The sequence below is a fragment of the Desmodus rotundus genome, chromosome 2 (assembly GCF_022682495.2).
Source record: "Desmodus rotundus isolate HL8 chromosome 2, HLdesRot8A.1, whole genome shotgun sequence".
Taxonomy (NCBI): domain Eukaryota; kingdom Metazoa; phylum Chordata; class Mammalia; order Chiroptera; family Phyllostomidae; genus Desmodus; species Desmodus rotundus.
In genome coordinates, this window is record NC_071388.1 from 105,507,746 (window position 1) to 105,520,767 (window position 13,022).

Genomic DNA, 13,022 nt, shown 5'->3' on the forward strand with positions numbered 1-13,022 from the left:
TGTATTTTATATTCCTGTGGTTACTTATGTTGTCATCTCTGTGTGTACTAACTTTTCATGTTTTTAAAAGTTGAAAAAACCAAAAGATAATTTCATGACACATAAAAATTATACAAAGCTTACATTTTAGTGTCTATAAATAAAGTTTTATTGAAACACAGACTTGCTTATTTACTTATGTATTATCCATGGCTGCTTTTTTTGCTACAACAAAATTGAGTAGTTGGAACAGGTACTGTATGGCGCTCAAAACTTAATATTTATGAAAAGTTTGCTAACCCTTCCTGAAAGCCACTGCAGTATTCTGCCATTCATAAAAGAATGAGGATATAGTCTTGTGCCATATAACTCACATACAGTGGTGGTCCCCTAAGATTAGATGGAGTTGAAAAATTTCTATTACTTAGTGATGTTGTAGCTGTTCTAATGTCACAGTGTATTCATTACTTGTGGGGAACTGTTCCAACTGTGGAAAATGTGGCTCAGCCCCCACTAGGAAAAGCCAGTGGGGAGCGGGGTTGGCGGCACCCATGTGCATGGATAAGTTCTCCAGTGGGAAATCAGGCCTGCATTGTACCTTGACTGCTATGAGACTTGCTCTTGCTAAAACTCCCTCACCCTGAGGCAAGCAAATGTTTACTGAGTGTCTTCATCTTCCTAAAATCTGGGCTAGACCTTCCAGGTCTGGAACCTAGCCGTTTGGACCACTTCTCCCTTTACATTGCAAATGTCCTCCTTTGATGTATTCAGCAACACCCTCTCCTGTGTCTGCAAAGATAACCACCCAAAACAAACCTTTGCATAGTAAAAGAGGACCTTCTTTGATGTAAGGGGCCTAGAAAACCAATAAAAGCTTGTCAAGGCAAGGGTTAGCGCTCTCCCCCCTTGAGGGAGTGGCCAAGGCACTCAGAAGCACTCTTCTCTTGAGAGAGTGGCCTCGCCATCCCTTTTCCCCCACAGGACCTCTGTAGTCCGTGTGTATGTGTATTGGAATACTGCAACCACAACAGATCTTGCTGGCCAAGATCTGCGTCAATTACTCATCTGTTTGCAGTGATGCTGGTGTAAACAAACTGTGCGGTTAGTTGTCTAAAAGTATAGCACATAGTTATGTACAGTACATAGTACTTGATGATGGTAATAACCGTCATTGATTTATGTATTTAAATACTTTTTTATTGTTATTTTAGAGTGTATTCTTTCTACTTATAAAAACATAGTTTGGTGCAGCACAGTTTGCCATGTTACATCTGCAGTAGCTTCATACATCTCATGTTTACTGTGTCTCTTGGTTGCCACATTTTCCCCTGTGCTTGATTTAATCATGTGTTGTTTTGTACAGTAACATGCTGTACAAGTTTGTAGCCTAGGTGTATAGGTTATATCATATAGCATAGGTATGTAGTAGGCTATTCCATCTAGTTTAAGTGCACTCTATGATATTCACATGATGAAATTGCCTAACGATGCATTTCTCAGAACGTTCCCCATTGTTAAGCAGCACATGACTCTATAGACCTCGATTTAGGGGGGTAATGTTCATGATATATTATGTGAAAAGAAAAGTGGGATATAGAGTATAATTTAGAATGTATAATATGATACTACATATGTCAAAAAGGCTTATGTTAAAATATCTGGAAAGACTATTATATTTTATTTCTGGCAAATGAAAGTATGCTTTTTGACCTTTAGTTTTAAAGTTTTATTTACAATAATCAGTGCTATCTAGAAAGAAGAAAAAAACAGGGTGAACAAAATGGGTGAGAAAAAGAAAAAGCAATAGCTCTGGCTGGGTAGCTCACTTAATTAGAATGTCATCCTGCTATGCCGAGGTTGTGGGTTCGATCCCCAGGCAGGGCACATATGAGACCAGTAAAAAAAACCCAAACATAATACAGGGAAAAGGACGTAATACATTCTCCTTTCCCCTCTGCCTCCCACAGCTTACAGAAGAGGTGAAAGCATCATGCAGTGAACACTTATCTAACTTTTATCTAAGATTCACCGTGTGTTAATATTTTAGCACATTTATTAGCTCTATGGTACACACACATGCATGTGTATAAACACACAGCAAGTACATTTTTTTCCTGAATCATTTGAAAGTTTGGCATGTATCAGCTAAAAATAAGGACATTCACCCTGACCCGTGTGTCTCTGTGGGGTGGGCATTGTCCCGCACACCGAAAAGTCACCTGTTTGATTCCCAGTCAGGACACATGCCTGGGTTGTAGGCCAGGTCCCAGTTGGGGGATGTGATAGGCAACTGATCGATGTTTCTCTCACATGTCAATGTTTTTCTCCCTCTCTTTCTCCCTTCATTCCCCTTCTCTAAAAATAAATATATAAAATCTTTAAAATAATAAAAATAAGGATATTCTACTTTATAACCACATTTATAACACTATGGTAATTACATATTCAAATTTTTCAAATATGCAAAAATGTCTATAAAAGAAAAACTGTTTTCCTCCTCCTGTGTGGGGAAAATCCCAGCTCTTCTCTACTGTGTCTCTCTTTCCTAAATATGTCCTTTACTGGTGACCCAGAACACTTCACTTTTGATACTTCTGGTCACCAAATATGTGGGGGGTTTTTCCTCCACACAATAAGCAAGTCTTCCACAGTAGCTACAATTTAACTAAATCCTGAAAATACCTACTCAGAGATAGCTTCAGATCTCACAGGTTAAGAGTGCAGTCCCATAAGCTGCCCTTTCCCACCCTCACTTGAGATGACAGTTGCAAGTTCAGATTATCACCTGGGACTCTTGACAAACCAATCTGTGTAGATTGGTGGTTCCCATGACCCCTTCTCAGGTCTGAGTAATTTGCTAGATTGGCTCACAGAACTCAGAAGCATGCATGTTTACCAGTTTATTAAAGGGTATGATAAAGAATGTAGATGAACAGCCAGATGAAAATATACACAAGATGAAGTCTGGGAGGGTTCTGAGTACAGGAGCTTCTGTCTCACATTCCTGGTATGGATGGATGTGTTCACCTACCTGGATGCTCTCTGAACCCTCTGCAATTGGGATTTTATGGAGGCATGTTCACATAGACATGATCAATTAACTATTTCCCTCTCCTCTCTCTGGATCATGGCTTGGTCTTTCTGATAACCAGCCTCCATCTAGAATCACACCCAGAGTTGCCTTGTCACTTAGGCATTTAGAAGGTTTCATGAGCCCTGGGTGAGGGATGGGGACAAAGACAAATAATAGAACAAGTGATGCTCCTAGTGTTCATATTACTTAGGAAATTACAAGGATTTTAGGAGGACCATGCCAGGAACTAGGAGCAGAAACCAGTATGTATATTTTTAATGTTATTTCACAATGTCTTTTGTAAGTAGTTTTCTTATCCTTTCATTCAGCATCAAATCGAGGTTCCTGCATTGCTTTTTTATTACCTTTAGCTAACTATACAAACTTGATTCTTTTAATCCATCATCAGTCACTGAAGTTACTTAACCGTTAAGAAAATATTGGATTATTGTGGAACTAGGAGAGGTCTTGGTCATATCTGAGACTTGGAATTGGGTAAGATTTTGGTTTTGGTGAATCATCATAGAAACAGTGAGAAGCTCTTAAAGAGATTTGTCATGTTCTAATTTGGATAGCATTAACTTTTGAGGCAAAATATTTTAGTGTATCACAACTTGCTTTCAGATGATATATTGAACAAAACGGTGAAAAAATACATTTTTGAGACAGTCTGGGAAAGTCAAACATGAAATAGGTATGAGATTATTGAGGAATTACTACTATGTGTGGTAATGATAAAGAGGTTCTGTTAAATTCTTTATCTGTTAAAGATCAGTAAAAGAATACAGCACCTAGATTTGCTTTAAAGTATATGAGCAAAAAGGGATAGGACTATATGAAACAAGAATGCCAAAGTTTGCTAATTATTGAAACTAGGCTATTATATGGGAGCACATTGTATACTTCTCACTAATTTTATGTGTTTGATTCATTTTATAAGAAGTTAAGGGACTTCCAGCCAAGATGGAGGTGTAGGTAGATAGCCTCCTTGCACAACCAAAAGAAGGACAACAACAAATTTAAAAACAAAAAGCAACCAGAACTGACGGAAAATCGAACTGTATAGAAGTCTGACAACTAAAGAGTTAAAGAAGGAACATTCATCCAGACCAGTAGGAGGGGCAGAGATGGGCAGCCAGGGTGGAGAGGACTTGCGGCAAGGCAGGGGCTGGCGGACCCGTGAGGTGGTGGCTTGTGGACTGGGCAGTCCCATATTCGCATGCAGATAAACCGGGAGGAACAACTGGGGAGTGAGACACACCACACAACCCAGAGTTCCAGTGCAGGGAAATAAAGCCTCAAACCTCTGATTGAAAACACCTATGGGGGTTGAGGTGGCAGCAGGAGAAACTCCCATCCTTACAGGAGAGTTTGTTGGAGGGACCCACAGGGTACTAGAATGTACACAAACCCACTCGCCAGGGAATCAGCACCAGAGGGTCCCAATTTGATTGTGGGTAGCCGGGGAAGTGAGTGAAAACCAGCAGAGAGCAAAGCAAGTAACAGTGTCCCCTCTAGTTCCTCTCTCCCACATACAGCGTCACAACGCAGCCAGTGGGTTGCCCCGCCCTAGTGAACACCTAAGGCTCTGCCCCTCACTACTTAACAGGCGCGCCAAGACAAAAAAAAATGGCTCAAATGAAAGAACAGTTTAAAGCTCCAGAAAAAATAAAACTAAGCGGCAAAGAGATAGCTAACCTATCAGATGCACAGTTCAAAACACTGGTTATCAGGATGCTCCAGGAACTCACAGGGTACTTCAACAGCATAAAAAAGACCCAGGCAGCAATGAAGGTTGCATTATGTGAAATAAAGAAAAGTCTACAGGGAACCAACAGTGGCGGGAAGGAAACCAGGACTCAGATCAACGGTGTGGACCAGAAGGAAGAAAGAAACATTCAACCAGAACAGAATGAAGAAACAAGAATTCAAAAAAATAAGGAGAGTCTCAGAAACCTCCAGGACATCTCTAAATATTCCAACATCCGAATCATAGGGGTGCCAGAAGGAGAAGAGGAAGAGCAAGAAATTGAAAGCTTACTTGAAAACATAATGAAGGAGAACTTCCCCAATCTGGCAAAGGAAACAGACTTCCAGGAAGTCCAGGAAGCTCAGAGAGTCCCAAAGTTGGACCCAAGGAGGAACACACAAAGCACTTCATAATTACATTAGCCAAGATTAAAGAGAAGGAGAGAATCTTAAAAGCAGCAAGAGATAAGGACACAGTTACCTACAAAGGAGTTCCCATTGGACTGTCAGCTAATTTCTCTAAAGAGACCTTACAGGCAAGAAGGGGCTGGCAAGAAGTATTCCAAGTCATGAAAGGCAAGGACCTACATCCAAGATTACTGTATCCAGCAAAGCTATCATTTAGAATGGAAGGGCAGATAAAGTGCTTCCCAGATAAGGACAAGTTCAAGGAGTTCATCATCACCAAGCCCTTATTATATGAAATGTTAAAGGGATTTATCTAAGAAAAAGAAGATAAAAAATATGAACAGTAAAAATGACAGCAAACTTACAGTTATTAACAACCACACCTAAAACAAAAACAAAAGCAAACTAAGCAAACAACAGGAACAAAACCACAGAAATGGAGATCACATGGAGGGTTATCACTGGGGTGGTGGGAGGGGGAGAGAGGGGGGAAAGGTACAGAGAATAAGTAGCGTAAATGGTAGGTAGAAAATAGACAGGGGGAGGGTAAGAATAGTGTAGGAAATGTAGAAGCCAAAGAACTTGTATGTACGACCCATGGACATGAACTAAAGCGGGGGAATGTGGGAGGGAGGGGGTGAGCAGGGTGGAGGGGAATAAAGGGGGGAAAAGGGACAACTGTAATAGCATAGTCAATAAAATATATTTAAAAAATAGAAAAAAATGAAGTCATGAACATCAACACCTCATTTTTTGGCACGGAAAATGTAACTTGTATGTGAAAGTTGGTATCCAAAACTGTTACTTTACAGTGTTGTTCTTTTTTATAGTGTGAAGATATATAGCTCCTGGAATCTTATTTGTAAACATTTGATTAGAAAAAGAATCCTTAACAATAGTAATTTATTATATGTGTCTGAATCTCTCATAAAGAATCTGACATTTTAAGGTATTAAGAAGTAATCTCGCTTTTACAGTATTTATTTAAAAACTGCTGTCTTTTAAGTATGGCAGAAAGATAGCTATGACAATAGAAAAATTCTGTACCAATTACAAAACTGTTTAATTCAAACTGTCACTCACAATTGAAGAACACTGTTGTGGAGATTTTTTGCCTATCAATCAGCTATTGTGTGAGTTTTGTGTAATCTTTCCTATGACTGCAGCACTGATGCATTACTAGTACTGCTTTACTATGATTCCAAGAGATGTAACAATCACATTTCTTTTCATTTGAACCCAGCAGCTGTATTCTGACCGTAGGTGCAGGTAGCAGTCATTAAAGTAAAAACATAGCAATGTTATGAAGGTAGAAATTTGAGTCTATGAAAGTTAACAAATGACTTAGTGTCAAGGCCTTTGCTCTCTGTTTCAAGAATGTTTTAGTTTTCTTTTTAATAACTATTTGAGAAGCCACTCATAGAGTCAATAAGCAGTTTGTAACCAGAAGTGCACATTAGAATCACTTAGGGAGCTTTTTCCAAAATACATTTGTTTAGGTTCTATTCCAGACCTACTGACTCAGAACTTTTGGGGAGAATAAGACTCATAGGCACAGATACTTTGAAAAGGCTTTTTGGTGATTTGGTTTTGAACCTTTATTCAAGTTTACTACTTTGTAATATGTAAACCGAAAAGAATAAACTCCTCTCCGTCTTTAACCTAACGATTATACATAATACAGTTTCCCACTGGCTGTCTCTAACTGCATCCCTTATTCTGTTTCTCTGGAACACATAAATCATTCAAAATTGCAGTGGATAGAAAGCCATTAAAGAGTTTTTAGCAGGTGAATGATGTGATAACATTTGTGTCCCACTTATTAGTACCAAAATTATTGTGTCGCATCTCAGACTGATCTCAATAACCACCTATTGTAGACAATTTCATTATAGCACTTTGCTAGAAACCTGTTCCCTGCCCATCCCAGTACTACCTATAATCATTGTATTGTATTGATAGCCTTTCTGAGATACCAATTTCATCATTTTTACTTTTATACCCAAAATTCTGCATCTTTACATTGCCTTTTTTAAATAAATTATTTCATTGCTTTTAGAGCAAGAGAGGAAGGGGGAAGAGAGGTTGAGAGAGAGAGAGAGAGAGAGAAAGAAACGTCTACTTATTTATGCATTCATTGGTTGCTTCTCGTATGTGCCCAGACTGAAGATCAAACCCGCAACTTTGGTGTATCAGACAATGCTCTAACTGACTGAGCTATCCAGGGCCTTTACATTGCTTTTGAGGTAAGCTTTGCTAAGGTCTTCTAATATACTCTACCTCCTATGTCTTCTACACTCCAATTTTTTTTCATGTCACCTAAACAATGCCATAAATCTGCAATGCTCTTCTCTTCTGCCTTAAAAAAATATTATGGCCCTGGCTGGGTGACTTGGTTGAAGCATCGACCTGTACAGCACAAGGTTGCAGGTTCCATTTCCCGTCAGGGCACATGCGTAGTTTGTAGTCTGGATCCCTGGTTGGGGAGTGTATGGGAGGCAACTGATTGATTTCCCTCTCTCCACCTGTCTCTCTAAAATCAAAACATCCTTGGGTGATGATTTTTTAAAAATTGTGAAACTTAATTTTTTCTTGTACAAGTTTTAAGAACAATTTACATTAATTAGAAAAATAATACAACACGAATGCTTAAAATAATATCTGAGTGCTAACAACTTAGAGCTTATGTTGTCGGATATTTTGTTCTATTTATGCCATCACATACATTTTTTGTTGTGCATGAATGAGATCAGATCATATTCAATTTACTACACTTCGATTTTTTTCACTTAATAATATAATATTCATATTTCTTTGTAGGTCAAACGTATCTATCTTAGTCTTTAATGGCTGCATGCTCTTTAAATGGTTGTGTACTAATTATTGAATGGTAATTTGACCAACTAGTCCCCCTAATGAGTTTTATTTTTATTTTTATTTTTTCTGAGCTTCCCTCTACACTCCTGGTGTATTTGACTTGTTGCATATGTAGTGTAATGCCTAAAAGGATCATAATAATTAGGGTCAGAGAGGATATACACTTAAAATTTTAGACAATATTGATAAATTTTATTCCAGTAAAAAAAAAAAAAAAATGAGGACTAGTCCAACCAAATATTAGTGCTTTGTTCTTTCCCCCTCGCTCTTTCTGTGTGTGTGTCTCATCTTAAAGAAGTGACTATTTTTATATATTAAAAAAATTTTCTTCTTTTTAAAATAAATGCACACTCTCCCTCTGGGGAGCAGCCTGTGCCATTTCCTTCCCTTACTTCTTCCCCCATAGGCACGCATCTCTTAAACTCCAGGGGTCCCCACAGGGACTTGCAACCAGGGAGAAATGGGCGGCAGCAGCTTGCCCCAGTCTAATCCCCTGAACCTGTCCCCAAGGCCTCTTTTCACTGACTTCCCAGTGAGCTAAGGCAGCCCTGCCTAGCCTCTTCTGTTGCTTCTATGCTAAGCCCTTCCTTGTTTCACTCTCCCCAGCTTTAATGAATGGATCCTCAGAATCACCTGAACTGGTGTTAGGAAAACTTTCCTACACAAAGTCAAGAATACCCCCGCAATTTTTTTTATTCTTACCTGAGGACATTTTATTCATTGCTTTTTAGAGGAGAGGAAGGGAGAGAAACACTGAGACGAGAGAGAAGCATCAACTGGTTACCTCCCATATGTACCCAGGCCTGCAACCTAGGTATGTGCCCCAACTAGGAATTGAACCTGCAACCTTTCAGTTACCAGATGATGCTCCACCCAACAGAGCCATACCAGCCAGGGCAAGAAGTGACTATTTTTAAATAAAACAGTTATAAATCAGGAATGGCTGTTTAATTTTGTCATTTGCTGTTTTATTGTCTGAGACCGTCTTAGTCAGTTTGGACTGCTGTAGCAGAATAGCATAGACTTAAACAACCAACATTTATTTCTCACAGTTCCGGAAGCTGGAAGGCCAAGATTAGAGTGTCAGCATGGTTGTGTTCTTAGTGAAGACCTTCTTCCTGGCTTACAAAGAGAGCTCTGGTCGCCCTATCTCCTTACCAGGGCACTAATCCTATCATGGGGTCTCTACCCTCATGACCTAATCAAGCCGTAAATACCTCCTAAATGCCTCACCTCCAAATAATCATTACACTAGAGATTAGGGTTTCAACATATGAATTTTGGTGGGGGAGAAGGGGAGGGATACAAACATTTAGTCTATAGCAGAGATAATCAATTTACTTTTCTTTTGACCCATCATCATAGTAAATTAAATGAATGGATTTACTAATATTTAAATTTATTACAGTCCTATAAGTAATTTTGATAGGTCATAATTTTTTAAAGTATACTTAGAGCTTATTTGCTTATGTTTTATTTACAATTTTGTATTAATATTCATGTTATAGTGAGCAATTATTCTGTTTTAGGTATCAGTAGTAGTGTTATATTGACTTTTTGAAATGAAAAAGAAACGACACAAAAACAAATGCCTACTTTTTCCTTCAGGCTCAGGTATAATTTGATCTTGACATTATTTGTTTTTGAAATCTTCATATAATTCACCTTGATATGACCTTTCTGGCGCCACTCTTTGATAATTTATCTTATCTGAAAGTATCTATTATGGGTTGAGTTGTATCCCCCCCCAATAGATAATGTTGAAATCCTAACCCAGTATCTCAGAATGTGATCTTATTTGGAAATAGGGTCCTAGCAGATATAATTACAAGTTAAGATGAGGTCATACCAGATTAGGGTGGGCCCTTTATCCATTATAACTGCTGTCCTTATAAGAAGACAGAAGACAGTGTAAAGGCAGACACACAGGGAGAAGACAGCCTTGTAATGACAGAGGCAGAGAGTGGAATGATACAGCTGCAAGCCTTGATTTCGTGACTACCAACAGAAGCTAGAAAGAGGCAAGGAAGGATCCTCCTCTACAGGTTTCAGAGGCAGCATGGCCCTGCCATCACCTTAATTTCAGACTCTAGAACTATGAGAGCATAAATTTCTTTTAGGCCATCCAGTTTGCGGTAATTTGAATGGAAGCCCTAGGAAACTGATATAGTATGTATCTCACTTAGATTTTCAATTTACACAACATAGGGTCATACAAAATATTGTGGATATCTTGTCTTAATTCTTAATTTTGTAGTTGATTTTTTTTGCTGTTTATTTTGTTAATATGGATTCCTATTTTTTAAATCTACCTCCCAAAGTAAGTTCTTGCGTTTATTCGGTTTTTTATTGTATCTGACTTCATGTTCATAATACCCTTTTTCTACTTTTCTGAGGAAGAAAACAAAGTAAATCTAACTTTTTGAGTTCATTTGCATTCTTTTGTTTAATATTCAGTGTAAAGTTTTCAACAGCTTAAGTTTTTCTTTGAGCTTAGCTTTTTTTAAAAGATTTTATTTATTTATTTTTAGAGAGAGGGAGAGAAAACATGTATGAGAGGAACATAGGATCAGTTGCCTCTCGCATGCCCCCAAATAAGGGACTTGGCCCGCAACCCAGGCATGGGCCCTGACCGGAAATCGAACCAGCAACTGTTTGGTTTGTGGGATGACATCCAACACACTGAGCCACAGTGGTCAGGATGAGCTTAGCTTTTGTTGGAGTTGTTAAAAAAAAATTCAAATGAGTAAAAATCAAATTGGCTTTATTGAGCACTTCATGAATGACACAGCATTCCCATCTAGCAAACAGAAGGGCACTCTAGGGATTGTACAGAATGGAAAGTTTTTAATAAGAAGAAAGGTGGGGAAAGGGTGCTATTAAGAAAAGAAAGGATCACTTTTAGACCAGGACATCTTTTGCGAGGAAGGAAATGGCAAAGGTTTTTATCTTGGAGATTGCCTCTTCTTTCCTTCTTTCCTTCCTTCCTTCCTTCCTTTTTTTAACTTTTTTTTTTTTAATTGTTGTTCAAGTACAGTTGTCTCCATTTTTTCCCCACCACTGCCCACCACTCCACCCATCTCCACCTCCCCTCTTTGATCCTACCTCCTTTGGCTTTGTCCATGTGTCCTTTATACATGTTCCTTGACAACCCTTCCCCTCCCTCATCCCTTTATCCCCTCCCCACTGCCCTCTGGTTACTGTCAGTTTGTACTTTATTTTAATGTCTCTGGTTATATTTTGCATGCTTGTTTGTTTTGTTGATTAGGTTCCACTTATAGGTGAGATCATATGGTATTTCTCTTTCACCACCTTACTTATTTCACTTAACATAATGCTTTCCAGATCTATCCATGTTGTCTTGAAGGGTAGGAGCTCCATCTTTCTTTCTGCTGTGTAGTATTCCATTGTGTAAATATACCATATACTTAGTATTCCATGGTAAATGTGCCATTTACTGATGGGCACTTAGGTTGCTTCCAGCACATAGCTATTGTAAATTGTGCTGTTATGAACATTGGGGTGCATAGGATCTTTTGAATTGGTGTTTCAGGATTAAGGTATAATCCCAGCAGTGGAATTGCTGGGTCAAAAGGCAGTTCCATTTTTAGTTTTCTGAGGAAATTCCACGATGTTTTCCAGAGTGGAAGCACCAGTCTGCATTCCTAGCAACAGTGCACGAGTGTTCCCTTTTCTCCATAACCTCGCCAGCACTAGCTATTTGTTGATTTGTTAATGAAGGCCATTCTCACTGGTGTGAAGTGGTATCTCACTGTGGTTTTAATTTGCAACTCTCTGATGGCTAGTGATCCTGAGCAGCCTTTCATATGTTCTTGGGCTCTCTATATGTCCTCCTTGGAGAAATGTCCTTGTCCTTTGTCCATTTTTTAATTGAGATGTTTGTCTTCCTGGAGTGGAGTCATGTGAGTTCTTTAGATATTTTGGAGATCAAACCCTTGAACGAGGTATCATTGGCAAATATATTTTTCCATGTGGTTGGTTCCCTATTCATTTTGCTGATGTTTTCTTTAGCCATGCAGAAGCTTTTAACTTGATGAAGTCCCATTTGTTTATTCTTTCCTTCATGGCTCTTGCTCTAGGGGACATATCAGTGAAAATATTGCTGCCTCGAATATCTGAGATTTTCCTGCCTATGTTCTCCTCTAGGACTTTAATGGTGTTACGACTTATATTTAAGTCTTTTATCCATCTTGAGTTTATTTTTGTGTGTGGTATAAGTTGGTGGTCAACTTTCATTGTTCTGCATATACTGTCCAGATCTCCCAACACCATTTGTTGAAGAGGCTATTTTTACTCCATTTTACGCTTCTTCCCCCTTTGTCAAATACTAATTGACCATAGTGACTTGGGTTTATCTCTGGGATCTCTGTCAGATAAGTTATTCTTTTTTAAAAAAATTGTTTTCATATATTTTATTGATTATGCTATTACAGTTCTCCCATTTTTTACCCCTTTATTCCCTTCTGCCCTGCACCCCCCTCTCAGCAGCATTCCCAGCCCCCTTAGGTCATGTCCATGGGTCATACATACAAGTTCTTTGGCTTCTCCATGTCCTATACTATTCTTAACCTCTCCCTGTCTATTTTGTACCTACCAATTATGCTTCTTATTCCCTGTACATTTTCCTCCATTCTGACCCCACCCTTCCCTGCTGATAACCCTCCAGGTGAACTCCGTTTCTGTGATTCTCTTCCTATTCTAGTGGTTTGCTTTGTTTGTTTGTTTGTTTAGGTTCAGTTGTTAATAATACCTGTGAGTTTGTTGTCATTTTACTGTTCATATTTTTTATCTTCTTTTTCTTAGATTGATGTGGATCCCGGCCCTCGGGGTCCGTGTGTTGTGGTTGCGACAAATAAATTCACACGGACTACAGAGTCCTGTGGAGGAAAAGGGACAACATGGCCTCTCTCTGAGT

General features: G+C 38.8%; 1 protein-coding gene across 4 annotated transcripts in view; it reads left to right on the plus strand.

The window, feature by feature from the left end:
* The first annotated feature begins 8,862 nt into the window (after positions 1-8,862).
* ACAP2 (ArfGAP with coiled-coil, ankyrin repeat and PH domains 2) overlaps positions 8,863-13,022 on the plus strand; it is a 139,601-nt gene continuing 135,441 nt past the window's right edge. For all 4 annotated transcript variants that reach the window (XM_053918505.1, XM_053918507.1, XM_053918506.1 and 1 more), the window contains exon 1: positions 8,863-8,900. In XM_053918505.1, the coding sequence (XP_053774480.1) occupies positions 8,878-8,900 (23 nt within the window). In that variant the 5' untranslated portion in view covers positions 8,863-8,877. The remainder of the gene's footprint in view (positions 8,901-13,022) is intronic.